The following is a 21,450-nucleotide window of genomic DNA, read 5'->3' as shown; positions in this document are numbered from 1 at the left end:
TGCCCCTCAGCCTTGCTATCAGCAGTGACTTTGCCTGGAAATGTCCAAGGAGGACATGACCAAGCAGGCCTGCTGGTAGCAGGACCAGCTTTTGGGCCCCAAATGGCATGGGCTGTGGCCAGAGACTGATTTGGCCTGCCTGCTGTCCTGCTTTGAAGGTGAGGCATTCCCTCTGCAACCCTGAATCAGCCTCCCCAAGCAGCAAAGAGCAGGGCCCCTGTGGAGGAGTCATGCTGCCCATGGAGGCAGCCTAGCTGGGCCAACTAGAAAAACCGTGTTCTTCCCATCTCATGTTACTCATCTTCATCCCCAGGAAGGGAGGAGGCTCCGAATGCAGCGAATCTGTCCAGTCTTTCTCCTTGCGGCCACCACCCTGTCTGTGCTGCCTCCTCTCTGGCCTCCCTGTGCCCGCTCCGGCCTACACTGTCCAATCTCCATCCAGCAGGCCAGGGAGCTTTTTCACACCTAAGTCCAATCATGCCCTGCACATCCTTCAGTGCACTGAAGGCTGAATCCTAGTCGTCGTCTCGGACATCAGGCCTGCCACATGCTGCTCATGCTGTATCTTGTCCTCATCTCATTCCAGCTCCTCACTGGGACATGCCGCTACACTGACCTCCCTTCGGTTCCTTGAAGGGACTAAGCTCGGTACTGTTTGTGAGCTTTTTCTTGCTACTCCCTTTGTCTGGAATGTTATTTTCTCAGTGTGTGGCAGGGCTGGCTCCTGCTCATGACGTGGGTCTCTGCTTACAGAGGTGTTCCCTGACTGCTCCAATCTCAAGTGATGCAGAAGAAATCCTTCTTTCCCAGTCCCTCTGTCAAGACACTCAACTTTCTTTTCCTCCAAAGCACTTGTTATCTGAAATGATCCAACTTGGTTTCTTTACTATCTGACTGCCCCAGGTGGAATATAAGCTGCACTGGGCAAGGCCTCCTTCTGGCCTCAGTCCTGAATGACTGAAGTGGTGGCACAGGCCACAGGAGGCCACAGGAGGTTGGCTGCTGCTGCTCACCTGCACTGCTCACGCTGCCAGCCTGGCTTGAGCTGGGCTCTGCCACAGGGTGACTGAGGTCTTCCACACAGGAAGGGACAGATGCCAGTAGACCTGGGAGAGAGGCGAGGAGTAATCAGAGTGCCGTCTCGCAGGATTGCAGAGGGCTACAGGGCAGGATGAAGCAAGCGGGGGTGGGGAGGGTAGGAGCAAGACAGTGAGGTTCCATTTCTTCCCACAGCCCCACAACTACTCAGGGAGGCCCAGTTCATCCCAGCCTGCAGTGTCCCATACCCCGCGAAGGTGTCAACCCGAAAGACAGCACTCAGCCTCCCTTTGCAAGTATCTGGACATCCCCATCTGGCCCCCTGAGCCTGTAGGTGCTGTCCTTCCCTTCAGTGAGCTAGGTGTTTGTCTCCTTACAGAGTCCCCGGTAGCGCGAGAGCTGCTGGTAAATCTGCTTCATTCGTTCAATGTTAAGCCGGCTGGTCTCGGCATGGTTGACGATGGGCCGTGGGTAGTCCACACCAATGATGCACTTGGCTGCCTTCTGAATTGACTCTGGGGCATTCCAGGGCTCATAGATGTATCGAGAGGGGAATGCTTTCAATTTGGGCAGGTATCGCCTTAAATAAGATACACCAGATGACCCGTCAGCATACCTAGACCCTCCTTCAAAAGGCCCAGGGTATCCCATCCTAGTAGGAGGCCACAGTGGTCAGAGGCCAGAGAGCCTGGTCTGTATCCTCACCTGATGTAGTCTCCACTGGGGTCCGTGCGACGGCCAAAGCCCACAGGGCAGTAGCAGTGGAAGAACTGCTGGAAGAAAGCACTGCAGGACAGCCACATCCAGCTGCCTGCGTTCACGCTGAAATCTGCATCCAGGAGCAGCTCATCAAATACCTAGATAGGGGAGGGGATGATCAGCCTCCTTGGGGACATGCAGCCATGTTTTTTCCCAAGTCACCACAGTGCCCCCAGGAGCCAAAACCCTTCCACTGAAGGCAAGCCACAGAGGATCTGGAGGGGATCTCCTGGACCCAGAAATCCCACCCCATCCCTTAGCCCAGAAGGGGGCTGCCCTTTGATGGGCCTGACCAGAGGGTACAGGCCAGCTTTTCATTGAGAGAGCACTCACCCGGACCCCGCTCTCCCAGCTGACCCAGAGGTCCCCGCGGGTCAGGAAGCAGGCCACGGCATGCCGGGCCAGGTGGTGGATCCAGCCCTCCTGCCTCAGTTGGGTCATGATGGCATCAATCCAAGGGAAGCCTGTCTTGCCCTCAGCCCACTTGGCCAGGGCCTCAGGATTGCGGTCCCAGGGGATCTGGATGCAGATGGGGTTCCCCTCCATGCGGTCAAACCTGGGGTTGTTGGTAGCTGCCGTGTAGAAGAACTCTCGCCATAGGAGTTGCCCAAATAGGGAGAGGGGAGGTGTGCTGTTCCGCTTCACCTGAGAGGTAGGGGTGGCACATGGATACAAACACTCGCCCAGCTCTTAGCATGGTGCCTCTCAGGTCTCTTCTACAAAGGAATCTGGGCCCTCCAAAGACCTAGTGGCTCAGCTCCCAGATGTGGAGGGACTATCCCCTAGAAGTGGCACAGCGTGCCTGCATGTGAAACACCCAGGCCCTGCCTGCACTGTGCCACTGCTCAGAGCAAGAAGAAAGCTACAGAGGGCCAGGCAGTGGGAAGGGGCCTCACCACAGGACTCTGCACTAGGATTCAAACTTCCCAAGACTGGTCATGTTCCTTGTCCTCAAGAGTTCCCTGTTTGGCTCCACCTTCTAGAAAGTCAAAAGGAATTTTCCTATCAGCACACATGAAAAATGCTCAGTCTAGATTCTGGTTGAATAAATTATACACACAGCCTGGACCTGGGGCCATAAGGTAATTAAGAAGTCAGACCTCCAAGCAAATAATGACTTCCCTAAAGTCACAAGATTACTCACCAAACTGGCAAAGCTATCCCATGCCACAAAATCTCAATAATGGCAAGGATGAGGAGATAACATTTAAAAACCTAGATACAGCCAGGTGTGGTGGCTCGCATCTGTCACTTTGAGAGGCTGAGGTGGGTGGATGGCCTGAGCCCAGGAGTTTGAGATCAGCCTGAGCAACATGGCAAAACCCAGTTTCTACAAAAAATACAAAAAATTAGCCAGGTGTGGTGGCATGCACCTATAATCCCAACTGCTGGGGAGGCTGAGGTAGGAGGATCACCTGAGCCTGAAAGGTTGTGGCTGCAGTGAGCTGTGATCATACCACTGTACTCCAGCGTGGGTGACAGAATGAGATCCTGTCTCAAAAACAAACAAAAAAACAAACGTAGACACAACGGCTAGGCATGGTGGCTCACGGCTGTAATCCCAACACTGTGGGAGGCCAAGGCAGGACAATTGCTTATGCCCAGGAGTTTGAGACCAGCCTGGGCAACATAGCAAGACCCTATCTCTACAAAGAATGTAAAAAATTAGCTCTACTTGAGAGGCTGAGGCAGAGGGATTGCTCTGAGGAGTCTGAGGTTTCAGTGAGCTGTGATCAGGCCACACTACACTCTAGCCTGGGTAACACAGCTAGACTTTGTCTCTTAAATAAACAACAGAAACAAAAAACACAGGCACAAGATGAGGTGATCCCTCTGAATGCTGACTGTGTTGCCCTCTCTCCTTCTGGGGACAGTTAACACAGGCTTATTTGCTTCTTGTCTGTATAGCACAGCCCTGTGTGCAGCCCCTCCAGACCACTCCCTCCATCACTGATGGGCAACTGCTGTTCCTGGACTCCCCTTTTGAATGCTGTGGACACAGCCCCAGAGCGGGCAGCTATGCTCTTCCACTTCAGACTGGCTCCAGCCTCACCCTCTCCATGCCTCTCACCCTGGGGACCTCGCCCCTGTCCACCAGCTGCCAGAGGATATGCCACCTCTAGGGTGACACCTGAGGCCTGCTTTTCTGCCTATCCTTCTGCTCTACATGATGGTCTGGGCTTCATTCTGGTGGGCAGTTCACTCTGTGCTTGGCTCTGCCCTCTTGGATATTGAGTCTTCTCTCTTCCTCTGGACTATCCACACACACTTAGGCCCTTCCAGGGGCCACAGCCAAACCCCCACCCACCAGTGCCTTTTTTAGGGTGACTGACAAGCCCAAAAGGCCTGGCTGCAGGCCTTAGCTGCAATGTGGGCAGGTATGTCCCCCTTACCTTTTTATACAGGTCCCACAGGCGGTAGTAGAAGAGGCGGCAGGAGAGACAACCAAAGCGCAGGTAGGGGCTGAGGCCTGTGGGGCTGGCCAGGAGGGAGTTGGCGTTCATTCGGGGTCTCTCATAGTTGGCAACCCAGGCCTACAGCAGAAAGAGAAGGTGGCAAAAGGAAAGGCTTGGATGTAACAGAGGAAAAAATGGAGGCATTGGGTGGTTAAGGAATCTGCCTACGGTCACAGAACAGCCAGCCATGGAGCCATGGAACACTGTGCTTGTCCAGCCGATTTTGAGACGGAACCACCATCAGACCAAACAACGAGTCTATGTCATTCTCTGACTTGCTCTTTAATTTGTGGGGTGACTGTGAACACGTTGTTACTTCCCTCAGCTACGTATCTATTAAATAAGAACAAAATTTCCAATCTTCTGTGGATTAAAATGAGATATGAAAGAATTCTGAAAGCACTGAATGAACTCTCTAATTATACAGCAGGAAACACGGCTTCTATGTTACAGAAAAGAATATCTCAGTCCCTTCTCTAGTCACTAGCGGCCCTGAGGTTGTATCACGGACACCAGGGACTTTGCATTATTGTTCAACAGCAGCTGGGGAAGGAGGAAACTTCCAATCCATTCCTGGGGACCAGTGGAATCATTCATTTCTGGGGCCATGTGTCATATAACATTACTGGTCATGTTTTTATCATCACTCGTTGCTGGCATAGGACTTTACTTTCCTGACTTGCTGTTCCATGCAGTCTCTCATGACTTTTTTATTTATTTTTTCTTTTTTGAGACAGAGTTTTGCTCGTCGCCCAGGCTGGAGTGCAGTGGCGCGATCTCGGCTCACCGCAACCTCCACCTCCCGGGTTCAAGGGATTCTCCTGATCGCCCACCTCGGCCTCCCAAAGTGCTGGGATTATAGGTGTGAGCCACCGTGCCTGGCCTATTTTCACTTTCTTAATTCCCAACATCCTCTCCTCCTCTCCATGATACTGTTTCACAACCTTGACTCTCTTCAGCCTCCCGAGTAGCTGGGATTATAGGCACCTGCCACCACACCTGGCTAATTTTTGTATTTTTAGTAGACATGGGGTTTCGCCATGTTGGCCAGGCTGGTCTCGAATTCCTGACCTCAGGTGATCCACTCACCTTAGCCTCCCAAAGTGTTGGGATTACAGGCGTGAGGCATCACACCCAGTCTCACGTGATCTTAACAATCCTCTGAAGCATCATTTATCACTACCTCCTTTTGAAAATAAGGAAGCCAAGTTCAAAGGGTTCTATGACTCTCTTGGGGGTTACTGAGATGGTAAGAGACAGGGCTTGGGGTGAACTTGTCTTCTGACTCCAGATTCTATTCTCTTTCCAATACATCAAGTAACTATTTTCACTTTCTTTTTTTTTTTTTTTTTTAAGATGGAGTCTCGCTTTGTCGCCCAGTCTGGAGTGCAGTGGCGCGATCTTGGCTCACTGCAACCTCCACCTCCAGGGTTCAAGCTATTCTCCAGCCTCAGCCTCCAGAGTAGCTAGGATTACAGGTGTGCAACACCGCGTCTTGCTAATTTTTGTATTTTTAGTAGAGATGGGGTTTCACCATGTTGGCCAGGCTGATCTTGAACTCCCGACCTCAGGTGATCCGCCCACCTCGGCCTCCCAAAGTGCTAGGATTATAGGCGTGAGCCACCGCACCCGGCCTATTTTCACTTTCTTAACTCCCAACATCCTCTCCTCCTCTCCATGATACTGTTTCACAACCTTGACTCTCTTCAGGCCTCCTGCTCCACACTTTCCTGGAAATGGAAGCCATCAGGTGGGAAACACCTCTGCTTTCAGCCACTAAATCTACAAACTCACCTGCACCCACACCTACCCCTCTTTCTCCTCCCCTCCTGTGACCCTTCCCAAGGCCAAGGCCTTCGGCTGCTCTGGAAGCCCCCCTCTTCCTTCTCTTGCATTTTCAACCTCTTTCTTCCTATAGTCTTCACTCCCTAAACATTGAGAAAATAATCTCATTTCTCCTCTTTACAAAGACAACAAAATAAAAACAAAGGGCTTCTGGCAACCCTGTAGACTTGGGTCCTTTTTCCTCCTTCACAGCTTGCCTCTCTGCATTTCCCCTCCCCTACCTCCAATTTCTTGCCAACCCCATCCTGGTTTCTTCCTTGACCACAAGGCTGGTTCCCACAAGAAGCTCCCGTGACTTCTGTGCCACTGAGTCCTGCAGGCACTTTCTGACCTTGTATTTTGGTATCTCTCAGCAGCGCTATACCTGCCGACTGTGCTGTCTTATCCTCTTGATTCCTTGGCCTCTGTGACTCCACATCTCCTGGTATCTCCCAGCTGCCTGGCGCTCTTGGTCTTTCACCAGCTCCACCTCCTCTGCCTCTCCCTTAAATGTGGGTACCCAGGGCTCAGCTCTAGGTTCTCTACTCAACTGTGTGCCTCAGCAAGCTCATCCAGGCCCATGGCTTCCAGTTCCGCCCCTTTGCAGACAACCACCACATCCATAGCTCTAGCCCAGATTGCTCCACCCAGCTGCCTGCTAGAAACCTCTACTTGGCTGCCTCTCCGGCAGCTCAAGGGAGATGCGCCCTTTTCTTTTAACCCACCCTTCCATTGACCTCCCTACCTCAGATAATATACTGCTAGCTACCTAGCTGCCCAAGGCACAATCCTAGCCATCACCTTTGTCCCCTCACCAAGTCCTGTCAATTCTACTGCCTAAATATTTCCCAAATCTGTCCTTTTCTTTCCATTCCCTGCTGCCACCAACCTGGTTCAGGCTAAGGTCATATCTAGACTGGACAACTGTGGCAGCCTCCTGACTGGCCTCCCTGCATCCACTCCCATCCCCTGCTAACTCATTCTCCACGCTGGGACCAGAGTGATGTAATGACTGTTGCTCAGGATAATGTACACAGTGGGCTTCCTGTTGCTCTGAGGACAGAGCCCAAATCTTCATGAAAGCTTCTGTGGCTCCCCAGCACCCAGGCCTTTCCAGCTCTGTCTCTTGCCCCTTTTTTTTGAGACAGGGTCAGGGTGTACTGCAGTGGTGTGATCTCGGCTCACTGTACCCTCCGCCTCCTGCTGCCCCTCTTCTTTACGCATCTGCTCTCACTGGCCTTTGCCTCTGCACAAGCAGCTGCCTCTGGACCACTGTCTTCCCTTCCCTCACCTTCACCTGGTTAACTGAGACTCTTCCTTCAAGTCACAACCTCAAGGCTTCCTCCTCTGCAGGTAACCCCTGTGGTATCAGGTTAAGTACTTCTAACAGACACTAGGTATTTTTGCATGTACACACCCTTGCTAGCCCCCAACTTTTAAAATATTTTTATTTTAAATGAAACTTGGATACAGAAAATCACACAAATGTGTGACTTAATGAATTATTCTAAGGCAAACATCCACGCAATCGCCACCAAGGTTTGGGAAACAGAGCTTTGACAGCCACCCCAAGAGTCTATGTGCTCATCCTAGGAATAGTTCCCTCCTGCCCCCCAGTATATGCAACCCCTACCTCAGCTTTTATAATAAACACGTTCTGCATTTCTGAAATGTTTACATTTTTCTATTTTTGCAAAACGTTTGAAAGGAAGGACTTTATCTTTTCACAGTTATTCTTTGTGTTTAAGTAGCTTCTTTTTTTTTACCCAAATGTGCATTCCTAGGTGTTACAATTTAGTCTTGGCCATTTAAAAAACTTTATTTCTGCCCGGGTGTGGTGGCTCATGCCTGTAATTCCAGCACTTTGGGAGGCTGAGGCAGGAGGATCACTTGCGGTCAGGAGTTTGAGACCAGTCAGGCCAACAGGGTGAAACCCTGTCTCTACTAAAAAGACAACAATTAGCCAGGCATGATTGTGGGAGCCTGTAATCCCAGCTACTCAGTTTTCTTTTTTTTTTTTTTTGAGACAGAGTCTCATTCTGTCAACCAGGCTGGAGTGCAGTGGCATGATCTTGTCTCACTGCAACCTCCGCCTCCCAGGTTCAAGCGATTCTCATGCCTCAACCTCCCAAGTAGCTGGGATTACAGGAACTCGCCACCATGCCTAACTAGTTTTTGTATTTTTAGTAGAGATGAGGTTTCACTATGTTGGCCAGGCTGGTCTCGAACTCCTGACTTCAAGTGCTCCACCTGCCTCGGCCTCCCAAAGTGCTGGGATTCTTTTTCTTTTATTTCTGAGACCCCACTCTCTGTCACCCAGGCAGGAGTGCAGTGGCATGACTTCCTGGGCTTAAGTGATTCTCCCACCTCAGCCTCCCAAGTAGTTGGCACTACAGGCACATGCTGCCACACCCGGCTAATTTGTTTCTGTTTAGAGATGAGGGCTTGTCATGTTGCCCAGGCTGGTTTTGAACTCCTAGGTTCAAGAGATCCTCCTGCCTTGGCCTCCCAAAGTGCTGAGATTACAGGTGTGAGTCACCGTGCCTGGCCTTAAAAAAAACTTTAATATGTTATTTAATTTTCTTTTAATCTGCACATTTTCTGCCATTTTTTTCTTTTCCTTTCCATTGTTCTGGGAAAGAACCCAGGCTATCTGACTTGCCAAGACTCCCACAGTCTGGATTTTGCTGACTGTATACTCATGGTGCAGTTCAACAAGTGCTGTGTCCTGTGTATCACCTGCACATTGGTGGCTGGTACCAGAAACTGGACTGGACTCAGGTTTGATCCCTTTGACAAGACTACAGGGGGCACATAATGCTTGCCTCCTTCTATGGTGTCAGCAGTCACCAATACATAATGCATCATCATTGAGAGTTACAAAATGGTGGTATTCAAATTCCATCATTCCTTTTTAATTTAATAATCAGAATACTTTTATAGAGAGATGCTTGCCCTCATCTACTATTGAGTAACCCAGTGGTAAAGATCATGTAGCTTCCTCTGCTTTTCAGTAACAGCATCTCATATTCCTGTGGAGAATCAGCCTTCCCTGATCCTAGTCCGAGTGGATAAAGCAGAGCTAAACCTACCTTCCAGTTCTGGGAGCGGACTCATGATGCAAGTCTGGCCAGGGAAAGCACCACCTCCTATACCTGGCCACAGTCATTGAGTCAGGGACAGTCACATGACCCAAACCAGGCCAATGAAAACATGCCTTGGGACTTTTCCTGGTGCTTTCGGAAAAGAGGCACATACCTTCTTCTATCTAGTATTGCTAAACTGGCATGAGTAGGTGCTCCCTTCAGATTTGGAGAACTGAAGGAAGCTAAAATAAACATCCTGAAATCAGGTTCAACTCCTGTATCTCTAGCACCATTTGTTCTCCCAGATGTGCAGGACACAGTATTTCCTCTGGGCACCACTGAGTCTGAATGTGTCCATGGCATAAGGGCCCTTGAGAGAAGGGGCCCGCCCGCTGGGGGTATGTGGAAAAGGAGCTCCTGTCGGTGACCTAAGGGACATCCTTCTACAAAATGTTCTCCAGCTGATAAAAACTAACCATAGATGATAGCTCTTTACAGGTTTAAGCCTTATTCTACTCCTGCAATCCCATTTGTCATCTCCACCCTTCTGCCCCTTGGCAGAACCTTTGTCTTCAAACTGGGCCCAAGAATCTCTAGGTGAACCTTTTGATGTGGACAGAGATAGCTGGTCTCATCCTTTAAGTCTGTGGGGCTTGCTTTCGTCCCAGGCTGAAGGAAACAACCAGGTAGAAATATCGAGGCTGTGGGCCTTCACTGTTGACTGGACACCTCCAGGGCTGGAGAACATTCTTCCCAAGTAGATTTGCCTTGGCCTCCTTGTTCTATTATTGTCATCATCTGGCTGCTAGGCAAAATACCTAGCCATCTTAGCAGGCATAGAAAAAGCTGAGATTTTATAAACCAGCTGCAGGGGGGCAGGAAACTAGGAGCTGACTGTTCTCGGACATGAGAACTTTCTCTGCTCCTCTAGCTGCAGGGGAGTGAGGATTTTGTGACACTGTGCCTCTGAGGCCTGGGCTTCTTTCCTCCCCAGTTCTCACTGCACTGGGAGGTGGGCCATTTGCTCTGTGTCCAAGCAAATGGAAATCAACACGCTGAAAGAGTTCCAGCAAAAAGGTGCGGAGACACATCAACACAAAATAATCTTATAGATTTTACTAACCAGATATCCTCTTAGTAGGGGGAACCTGCCCACAGATGAAAGAAAAGCAATCCGACATAGCTTTAGAATAACACAGAACAAGGTCTTACTGTGTTATAAGGTGAGCATTCCTAATTCAAGAATCTAAAATCTGAAACACTTTTGGTCCCAAGCACTTTGGATAAGGGATACTCAACCTGTAATTACTAACTTTGTGACCTCAGGCAAGTTACTTAATCTCTCTAAGCCTCAATTTTGTAATCTGTAGAATGAACAGCTTTGTACCTACCTTGCAGGGCTGTTGGAAAGATTAAAAGAAATGCCAGCAGGTGCTTAACCCAGAAATGCTGAGCCTAGTGACCAGCACATGGTAAGTACTCTCTAAATGGTAGTTGCTGTTAGTGTTGCTGTTGTTATGGCCATCAGGAGGATAGGAGGATTTTTCATTTTCCAACCAATGTGAGCTAAGAGGGACTAAAGGACATGGACATGACCTGTATCTCCTGCTGTGTGGATATCAGTATCTGCAGCTCTGTGTCTCAGAAACGGCCCATACCTTCCGTTCCAAGTGCTTATCCAGGCGGGCCAGAGCTTCTGTCTCTCCTCCCTGCCAGACAGCCGGACCAAGTCCTTCAGTGGGGAACCCTGAAGAGAAGGAAAGGTCACAAGACAGGAGGTTTGACCATTTCAGTGATAGCCCGGCACGGCTGTTCTGTTATTTGAACTTTATGAGAACTGAACCACAGTGTCTCGGTGCTACTGGGGGTTAGATAATCCTTAAAGTTTTAGCGTTTTCTAGGTCAACTTGGTTCTCTTCCCACAGTCACTATTTCCTCTGCTTTCCCCTGCACCCTCATCGCTCCAGGTAGATGACAACAATCCCGGACCTCCTGCCTTTTCAGATTAGCTGGCAACAACTGTGGTTTTCAGGTGAAAAAGGCTAATAGCTTTGTTCAGATGAAATGACTGGAGGTGTGGCTCACGTCTGTCATCCCAGCACTTTGGGAGGCCGATGTGGGTGGATCACTCAAGGTCACCAGTTCAAGACCAGCCTGGCCAACATGGTGAAACCCTGTCTCTACTAAAAATACAAATATTAGCTGGGCGTGATGGCAGGCGCCTGTAGTCCCAGCTACTCAGGAGGCTGGGGCAGCAGAATTGCTTGAACCCGGGAGGTGGAGGTTGCAGTGAGCCAAGACTGTGCCACTGCACTCCAGACTGGGCAACAGAGCCAGACTCCGTCTCAAAAAGAAAAAAAAAAAAGGCAAGAAAGAGGGAGGGGTGAAAGAGTGTAGTTAGTAATCTGAGAGGCTGACAGATTCCCTGCTTTAAACAGAAGCAATACTAGCTATCTTGTTACTGAGAAGCCCACAGACACCAGCACCAGGCAGTGCCTGTATTGTCTGTGAGAGGTTAGTACAAAAATAGAGGCATGATCTAGAACCAGAAACAGAAGATTACATGTATGAGTATGAACAGAACAAATACTAGAAGGACATAGTTTAAAATTAATTGTGGTTACCTCTGAGTGGTGGAGTAATAGTGACTGCCATTTCCATTTTTGTTTTCCTGTGCTTTCTAACCTTTCTATAATGACATGCATTACTTTCACAAAGAATTTCTTTACACAAAAGCAGGCACCAGCACAAGCGGCTCTGGGCAGGAAGTACGCACCCAGCTCCTCCAGGGAGGGCACGCCGTAGGTCTCGTCGTGGTTCTCCTGGATCTCGGCCCTGCAGCTCTCCATCTGCTGGCTGGTCACCGAGCCCACTGGCTTCTTGGGCAGCTCCATGCGGCTGATGATGGCCTGAAAGCGCTTGTATGTAAGGGGTGGCTTCTGCCCATTCAGCTCAATGATCCTGGGGAGCCCAAAGCACAGCTAGTGTTACCCACAAGGCCCTGTGATGTGGGTCCCTGCCCACCCAAAAAAGAACCCAGACTCTGAAGGCTTTGAGGGTGGCTTTCCTCATCCACTCACAGGTCCCACGCCTGAGTGGAAAGGAGGCGGCAAGGGAGGCCGCATCTCCATTTTACCGAGAGGGAAAATAAAGCCCAGAGAGCTGAAGCAGGTGCCTCAGTAATGGAGCAAGGCAGGGACAGAGCTGGGACTCAATTCCGGGCTCCCTGGTGTTGACGCAGAGCCGCCTAAAGACAGAGACTGACCAAATCTCTAATCACAGAAAAATCCCTACTAGCCTGCTTGGCACTTGGCCTATCTGTCCAAGCTAAGGGAATCCCCATAGGCCTCTACCACCCGTGTAAGCCCTGGAGAAAGTTCTTTGATAAGAGCTGAAGACACGTTTTTTTTTTTTTTTTTTTTTTTAACTCTAACATCATAAGGAATAGCAGACATGTTCCTTTCTTGGAAAATCATCCCCTTCTTAGCCTCCATTTATTAGAACATTGAACAGAGAGGTGGAAGACAGCTTATCCTCCCAAATTCAGAGATTGGAGCTAGAGTTCATAGCCACAACTGATACTTAAAGAGAGTCTTGTAGTTTACAAAGTATTTTTCATGACCAGGGAAAACATAACTGCACTCATGCAAGAAGGAAGGAGTATCAGAGGGCGAAGAAGAGAACGGAGGCTGTTTATATAAGGATGAATTGGGATGGTATGGAGCCACATTCCCGGGGCTCTTCTTGGCCAAGAAGTAGCTTACGCAAGGCCCATCTGGCTGGGTGAGTTCATTTCTCAGTTTGCTCTCCCCACGTTAGTGGAGATATATGGTCGGCTGCTGCCTCTGCTATGCCTCCCCCTCCTCTGGCACGCAGCAGGAGGAGGATCTCCACACCCAGCCTCTCCTCCTGAGGGCCCGGCTCACGTGCACAGCTGTGTGACCTGGCTTCTTGGCAGCCAGCACTGGGTTGGGAAGTGGGGGTGGGGAGCGGCGGCGGCTGCTGGCTTGGCAGCAGCAGCAACAGCAGCAGCAGCAGCAGGAGGGTGACAGCTCTGGCATGGCAGGGGAAGGGGAGGAGAGGATTTCCTCCTAGAATCTCTGAAAGCACAGAGGCTGTCACCAGGGGAGGAGACTCCTCTGTAGTTAGCAGCTCCCTGCAGGGATCTCTAGAGCCCTCCCCACCACCAAGCAACATGGCCTGGAAACCCAGATAGTCATAGAACCTGGGGAACTCTTTTTTTTTTTTTTTTGACACAGGATCTTGCTCTGTCACCCAGGCTGGAGTGATGTGGCATGATCACAGCTCATGGCAGCCTCAAGCCCCTGGGCTCAAGTGATCCTTCAACCTCAGCCTCTTCAGTAACTGGGACTACAGGCATGTCCCACCATGCATGGCTAATATATTTATTTTTAGTAGAGACGGGGGTCTCACTATGTTGCCCAGGCTGATCTTGAACTCATGGACTCATGCGATCCTCTCACTTTGGCCTCTCAAAGTGCTGGGATTACAGGCATGAGCCAGCATGCCCAGCCTAGAACTCATCTTAGGTACAAAAACTGGACCTGTGTGAACAGAGGTCTGTTGGAGGGGTAACAGACAGGGTCCACTGAGGTCAAAAGGCAGCTGTTGAGCAGGATGGAAGTGGGAGTATGAGGCACAGGTGGGACTCAGGCATACTAGGAGCAGATTTGTAAATACCCTGAGTGTGGGTCCTCACTGCTTCCATGCCTTGGGCCTAACAAGCCTCTCTGCCACCTCAATGGGCTAAAGCTCAATGGGGTAAACCTGTTCTACAGGTCCTGACTCTGGCCTATTCTCCTCCAGCTTCTAGAAGATGCCATGCCTCCTGGGTCAGGTGGCCCTAATGCTGAACCTCTCCGAGTTCCGCTCAGCAGGGGCCCAAATTACTAACTCTCACAATTGGTAACCTGATCCCTGGGCCCCATCTCTTACCTGTCCAGGTCATAGAGGGTATGAGAATTCTCGGTCACTACTTCCACACCAGCCTCCTTGGCCATCTTCATGATGGCTGCATCCCGTTCTTTCCCAAAGGGTTCAGAGTCATATTCAAAGGTCAAGCGGGTCACTCCCCATTCCTGTGGGGAGAGGATCTGTTATGCTCAACACTGTGTTTGGGGAGGAGGGGGAAGCTGGACTCTCAGTTCCTTCCTGGGAAAGAACAGAGCTAGTCTAGAGACCTGTCTGATGGGCAGCAGAACAAACTAGGAACAGGGATTTGATCTGGAAAGCAAACAAGCTGAGGTTCAGAAAGTTTGAGGAGGGCAGGCAGTGTGGCGAAGCCAACAGCACAGCAACAGTGGAGTTGGGAGAGAGGTAGGCAGCCTTGTACACTTGCTGTGTCCTTGAGGTAGGAGAATGCGGCAGGAGGCCATAAATACAACGCTCCTGGGAAACCCCCAGTCCCAGAGAGTGGCACTGACTCACAGGTGGGACAGGACCACAGCCTTCTGCCTGCTCAGCAAGCTTTTCCCAGAGCTTCTCACAGCCCTGCAGACTTGTGGCCTAGTTTTCTTGGCAGAGTTGTGCTATGTGAAGTGTCTTAATTGTTTCCACAGCAACACTCCTGAGGCCAATAGCAAACAGAGCTAATAGGTTCCAGCCCTGAGAGAGTCAGGAAAGGGGAAGCGATCCTTAGTCTGGAGGTCAGAGGAAACTGACCAGAGGGGCTACATGTTGAAAAGGAGGAAGTTCTTTCCTAAGCCTTTAGTCATTTCTGGTAGGAATTTCTAGATCTCATAGCAAGCTGGCCCAGTGAATGGTTGTACAGTCAACCCACAGAAAGCCCTAGAGCATGCAACTTGCAAGAAGAAAAACACATTCTCCAAAGCCTCTGCTCATAGTCTCTGAAAGCTCTGAACCACAGGGGCAAATGTCCTAGCCATGCACAGGCTGGTCTGGTCCTGACTCAGCCCTGCCCGGGGACTCGGTCCTTAGCAGGGCCAGTTATCCCTCATTCGAGGATATCAGCATTAAACTTTGATTGAGCCCTTGCTATATGCCAGGTACCATGCTTATAGTTCATATAGATTACATCATTGAATACTCATTGTAACCTGTGAATGATAACAATATTATTAAATGACATTTTCTCCAAGAAGCCTTCTTGACCTCCTCCTTCAATATAATTCTTCTGCACCTTGTCTTTTTTCCACTGCAGCATGTATTATATGACAATGATACACTTGCCTGTTTCCCCTATTAGTGTGAACTCTCAGAGCAGAAACCATGTTGTCTCACTCATCATCATTACCCTTATACCTAGTATGGGGCCTAGTACCTAGCAGAAGCTCAATAAAAATACATTAAATGACTGAATGGATGACCTAGCTATATCTCTGGGATATAAGTGGGTTGGCCTCTGAGTTGCTGGGGGAGAAAAAGGGCAATGTCGAGGGGAGAAGGGAGGCAAATGTATTTATATGGTATGGTGGGTAAGGATACAGCTCTAGAGTCAGAATCCAAGATCGTCACTTATTAACTTCACAACCAATGATTGTTTCCTCTCCTGTAAATCGGGATAGCAGTAGCCACCTCTTAGGCCTGCTGTGAGGAAGAACTCAGTTGATGTAAACAAACACTGGGAACAGCGCTTGACTCATAGGCAGCCCTCAATGAATGTGGGCAATTACTAGCACTGTGTGATTTGTACATGTATGCACAATTATGTGTGGGGGTACGGGGAGGGGAATTGAAGGATGATGTATTCACTAAGCTGTTTGCCTTGACATGACTTTTCCTTTTGTCTCGGAGTTAGGGTGGGGAGGGGCATGACAATCATTGTGTGCTGCTGAGGGTGATGGCAGTCTGTCCCAGAGCCCTCTGTCCATGAGTTCCTGTGCTTCTATGTGGGCCTTAGAATATACTTTTTAAAGGGATTGAGGGAAAAGTGGACTGGCCCCCTGTTACTGCAAACAGAAACCTATGTGGCACCAAAATGAAGATTTCTATCAATCATTTACCCCATGGGAAACAAGAAAGCTTCTTCAGAAAGGCTGACCTTTTTTTTGAGACGGAGTCTCGTTCTGTTGCCCACGCTGGAGTGCAGTGGCGCAATCTCGGCTCACTGCAAGCTCTGCCTCCCGGGTTCATGCCATTCTCCTGCCTCAGCCTCTCGAGTAGCTGGGACTACAGGCACCGGCCAACATGCCCAGCTAATTTTTTGTATTTTTAGTAGAGACGGGGCTTCACCGTGTTAGCCAGGATGGCCTCGATCTCCTGACCTCGTGATCCGCCTGCCTCGGCCTCCCAAAGTGCTGGGATTACAGGTGTGAGCTACCTCGCCCGGCAGAAAAGGCTGACTTTTCCCAATAAGCAGAGCAAAGCAAGATGGGAAATGTACCTTGCTAGACATGAAACCCCACCCTCAAAGTCTTGGCCTAGAAGGAACCCTAATAAATCTGGCTGGCTTGAGCCAAGAAAACATTGAAGGAAGCCAGTGGCATCCAGAGTGGAATGACTTACCACATCCTATGTCTGGACTGAGCTGAGAGCTTTCCAACAAGACACTGGTTTCCCAGAATTTTTTTCCTTAACACAGTTTCCATTCCAAGAGCAAGCTAACTGGCTGCCTTTGCTCCCAACTTCTCTAGCAGCAACAGCCAGACCAGCCCTGATGTTTCCATTCCCTCAGTCGGAATATCATATCACTCAGGCTGTGGGGAAACCCTCAGGGACAGAATCTCACTGTCTTCTCTGGGGCTCTGCACGCTTACCTTGAACAGCCTTGGGAACACGTCGGCTGGCTGTCCCCGGACTACAAACAAGCGGGAGTTCAGTTTCCTTAAACTTGTGTCCAAATCTTCCAGAGACTGAAGTAGGAACCTGCAGAGTCCACACAGGCCTTGTTAGTGATAACATCATGAAGAGTGGCTCTCTTTCCTAACAAAGCAGGGAGAAACTGGTTCGCTGTTTATGCCCAACAGGCAGCCTCATGATCACTAGAGTTGGAGAGGCCCGGGTTCCAGCCCAGGAGGGATGTGGTAGTGGATCAGCGCTGCTCTGCTTCAAACCCTGGCCTTGCCACTTACTAGCTGTGTGACTTTAGGCAATAACCTAACTTCTTTGCCTGTTTTCTCGCCGGTAATGTGAAGCTGATGTTAGTACCCATCTCATAAAATTGCTAAGAAAAGAAAATCGAATAATGTGTGAAAAACATTTAGCACTGTGCCTGGCACACAGACATCATGAGATAAATGTGAGCTGTTCCTAGTGTGGTGTTTCTGTGTGATCAGAGGCAAGTCACTTACTCCCTCGCAGTCTCTGGGGCTAGATATAAGTATCTGCCCAGCACGAGGTTGTTGTGAGACTCACATGGGAGCCATCTGAAAAGCCAGTGCAATACTGTGGTATGAAGCATTAAGGTCCTCTTAGCAGAGGACTAGACTGCCATAGCTGGGAAAATCCTCCTTACTCTGGTGGAAAAGACTCCTTGACTTTCTGCATGCATGCTCTGGGCCATGCGTATTTCTGCTGCCACAGCCTCACAGCCTGCAATGGGTCCCTAGTTCCCAGAGCTTTGTTTGGCAGTTGGCTCACTCTCCAGGCCTCTCCAGGGCTCTGGTGATCAGGTTCTCATCCCAAGAGGGAGAAGGCCTTAAAAGGTACTTCTCAATAGCTATCTTCACATTTTTGTGGGGGTGGGGGGTGGGGAAGACCGCAGCTAGGCAAGAACTTCAGCAGGAGACCTGGATCACCAGGGGAAAGGGAAAGGACATTAACATTTGCTGAGTGCCTTCAGCGTTTTATTTTTAAATTAAATTAACATTATAACCAGATAAACTATTCATGTAGCTCAAAATTCCAGTGACAAAGCGGTACATAGTAAAAAGGGTTTTCCCCTCCCTCCCTCCCCAGAGGCAACCAAGGTTATCAATGGGATTTTAGTTCTGTCATGCTTTTTAAGTGCATTTCTGCATTTAATTCTCTCAACTATTTTGAAGGAAATAGTACCATCCTTATTTTATAGACGAGGAAACTGAGACACTCAGAGGTGAATTAATTTGCCTAAGACCATACCTGTTAAGTGACAAAGCTGGGGATTCAGGAACCTAGGGTGGTCACTCTGAAACCCACATTTTCCTCTCTGTGCCCTTTTTTATTTATTTATTTACTTTTTGAGACAGAGTCTCGCTCTGTCGCCCAGGCTGGAGTGCAGTGGTGTGATCTCGGCTCACTGCAACCTCCCCATCCCAGGTTCAAGCGATTCTCCTGCCTCAGCTTTCCGAGTAGCTGGGGTTACAGGTATGTGCACCACACCCAATTAATTTTTTAAACAATATTTTTAGTAGAGATGTGGTTTCACCATGTTGGCCAGGTTGGTCTTGAACTCCTGACCTCAAGTGATCCGCCCTCCTCAGCCATCCAAAGTGCTGGGATTACAGGCGTGAGCCACCGTGAGGGCTCTGTGCCCCATTTCTAAAGATTTCTAGTTGCACACCAACTCTGCTCCAGGGGCTGAGATTCTGCAGGCCCTCAGGAATTTGGAATCCTTTTCTCTAATAGCAATGTGGCTACAGGTAATCCACTGGCATTCTTATCTTCTTCTTCAAGAACCCACAGGTCAATCTGCATATGTCACAGATACCTCTGAGGCACCTGCTATCTACCCCCTGGGTCTCCACCCATCCCCAGCATTCTTCTCTGTCAACAATAGGAATGGCACATCACAGTCACATTCCCTGACTACTGGAGGCTTACAGAAGCAGTGACTATTCCCAGGCTGCCAACTAGAACCAGCCCCCACTGCTGCCTCTGACGTACACAACTTGACACACTCCCACGGCCAATGCCACCGACCCACATTCTAGCATGGGCTGAGCCCTGGGCTCGGCTCAAAGCATCATGTTTGCAAAAGAGCATGAGGAAGACTCTCTGAGAGGTTGGGATGGAAGACAAACAGGTTGAATGCTGCTTTATGCAAACCAAAAGCTCCACCTCTGTGAATTTCTGTTTTTGAAAAATTGACACCTCCAGAAAAGGAACAGGGAGCTGCAAGTGCGTCACTTGTGTTGGCCTCCCCCAAGCCTCACCACTCTTCTGGAAGGAAAAGAAGAGAAATCCATGCAAATGGTCTCATGCCATCTGAAACCTGGACCCTGCCAGGTAGAATGCCTAGGGCTAGGAGCAGTGATTTAAATTTCATAACCCCAGGACACAGGGTCCTCCATCTGCAGCTCCCAGGAGTGTCCTTGCCGTGCGCTTTGGGGGCCTTTTCCTTCACAGTCCACCAGGCTGCACAGGACTTTGATTTGAAGCTATAAATAAGGTTGGAATGCACATGAAATCTAGGTTCCAGAACATGTAGCAATCTGCCTTCTATAGAACTTTATTTTTAGACCTCATTTACTAAAAGGAGAGATTCCTCGTAGCATCTCTAAAGTACAGCTAATCCTATGAGAGCCCTTTTCTTCTTTCACAAAAGATGTTTATAGCAGGAAGCAGAGATGTGAGGCTGGTAGAAGGCCCAACTCTGAACCCAGCAACTAAATAAAAATAATGACAATAATGGCAATGACTAACATTTAATAAGCATTTACAATGACAGGCACTATTCTACTTGTTTCACATACATTACCTCATTTAATTCTCAAACAGCCCAATCAAGTAGGTAATATTATCATTCCCATTTTATAGATGAGGGAACTGAGGCATAGAGAGATTATGAAACTTGCCCAACATCATATACCTAGTAAGTGGCCAGAATTCAAACCAGGCAATCTGTCAGGCTTGACATGTTCGTTTTTAGCCAGCCACTGCCTCTCAACAAACAGAGCACCGAGGCTGTGCTGCCCAGGGCTCAGCCATTAGGGAGCACCACAGGCCAACTCAAAGGCCAGCAACACCTCTGCTGCCAGATCTTTCCTCCTCTGAATGTGGTCTGACAATCAGCAGCATTGGCTGTGAAACACCCAGGAGTCTGTTGAAATGCAGAATCTCAGGCTCTAACCCAGACCTCCAAAATTAGAATCTGTATTTTAGCAAGATCCCCTGGTGATTCATTTGCATATTGAAGTTTCACAAGCACTACTCTAGAAAACTGAACTTTACTTCTAGCCTCTGTTACAAGTTGCCTTTCTTTGCTTCTAGTTTGTTTGTACTAAACTTTCTCTCTTGAGCATCCATATTTCTGCCTCCCCTTTGGCCTGCTAGAAATGCTCTGCTTCTTCCAACTTCCCTCCCAAGTCAACCCGGGAAGGGAGGGCTCAGGACAGCCACCACACGGAGGTAACAGGCAGAGATGTGAGGAGGGTCCCCAGTATCTCCAGACTCCAGGCAGCCAGAGAATGCAGAGAATGAGAAGCCACCACTAGGGTACTACCTTTGAGGCCTGCCAGGTGACAGCTGTCCATCACATTTGGAGCAGTGCTGCGACTGGGCAAAGGCTCAGTGGGCAGGTATATGCATTCTTTCACCAGAGAGAACCTTGGGCCTTCTGTGGTCCCTTAGAACCCTCCTCTTTACTACAATTTCTCTTTACTCCAATGAGGGGACTCTGAAGGAAACTGGCCTGGGCATTGGAGATGGTGGTGTTGGGGGCTGGCACTTCACCCTTGGCAGCTCTTAGCTGAGCTCGCATGGCCAAAATTCAGAGCACATGGTCCTGGGAGAGCAAAGCTTACCCTTTGGATTAGACAACATGTGCAACTGAATTACATTATTATGTAAGTGCTCTGGAGCCAGAGGCAGGCAGAACTGGAGAAAACCAGACTGGGATTTCCAAAAATACAGAGAGGACACTATAACTCAGGGACTCTACAAGGCTAGCCTTTTAGAATAAAACAAGCAGATCCTTTGATTAAGTACTCATATTTAGGGAGGGCCTTCTCTAGGAATGGCTGATCCTGTGTTGAGGAATATTTTATTTATTTGTTGTTAATGGGGGGAGGGAGGATAACAGTGAATTCTTTTGGGTCCAGGCTGTCCTTGACCAAGTTCTTCTGCTTCAAGGCAAGGTTATCTAACAACGATGATGATACCATTGGCTGGCACAGATTGGCTACATAGGATATTAATAGAAATTAATTTTTCCTAAGTAATTAAGAGAGCTTAAGCCCCATGGAAAAGGATAACCTAAACTCACAATCTCTGGCAGGGATTTATTTCTAAGTATCTGAGTGATATTGAGAAATACTTAAATATTAAATTCTTATTATTTTAAAAATATATTTATTCTTTCCTAATTTCAAAGAAAAAGATGAAGGTTTTTATCCCCTTTGGGCAAACAGAAACATTTCCTTGGCAGCAGAACGGTAAAGTGCCTCTCT

General features: G+C 49.1%; 1 protein-coding gene across 2 annotated transcripts in view; it reads right to left on the bottom strand.

Moving 5' to 3' along the window:
• The window catches only part of CRY2 (cryptochrome circadian regulator 2), a 36,901-nt gene that overhangs the window by 11,280 nt on the left and 4,171 nt on the right, over positions 1-21,450 (bottom strand). For both annotated transcript variants that reach the window (XM_004050996.5, XM_055354743.2), the window contains exons 2-10: positions 16,900-17,008; positions 14,120-14,262; positions 11,940-12,124; positions 10,822-10,910; positions 4,191-4,331; positions 2,131-2,442; positions 1,744-1,895; positions 1,416-1,618; positions 1,014-1,106 (exon numbers count right to left, since the gene is read on the bottom strand). In XM_004050996.5, the coding sequence (XP_004051044.1) occupies positions 1,014-1,106; positions 1,416-1,618; positions 1,744-1,895; positions 2,131-2,442; positions 4,191-4,331; positions 10,822-10,910; positions 11,940-12,124; positions 14,120-14,262; positions 16,900-17,008 (1,427 nt within the window). The remainder of the gene's footprint in view (positions 1-1,013; positions 1,107-1,415; positions 1,619-1,743; positions 1,896-2,130; positions 2,443-4,190; positions 4,332-10,821; positions 10,911-11,939; positions 12,125-14,119; positions 14,263-16,899; positions 17,009-21,450) is intronic.

Source organism: Gorilla gorilla, chromosome 9 (assembly GCF_029281585.2).
Source record: "Gorilla gorilla gorilla isolate KB3781 chromosome 9, NHGRI_mGorGor1-v2.1_pri, whole genome shotgun sequence".
In the NCBI taxonomy this organism is placed as follows: Eukaryota; Metazoa; Chordata; class Mammalia; order Primates; family Hominidae; genus Gorilla; species Gorilla gorilla.
This window is presented reverse-complemented; position numbering and strand designations above follow the sequence as displayed.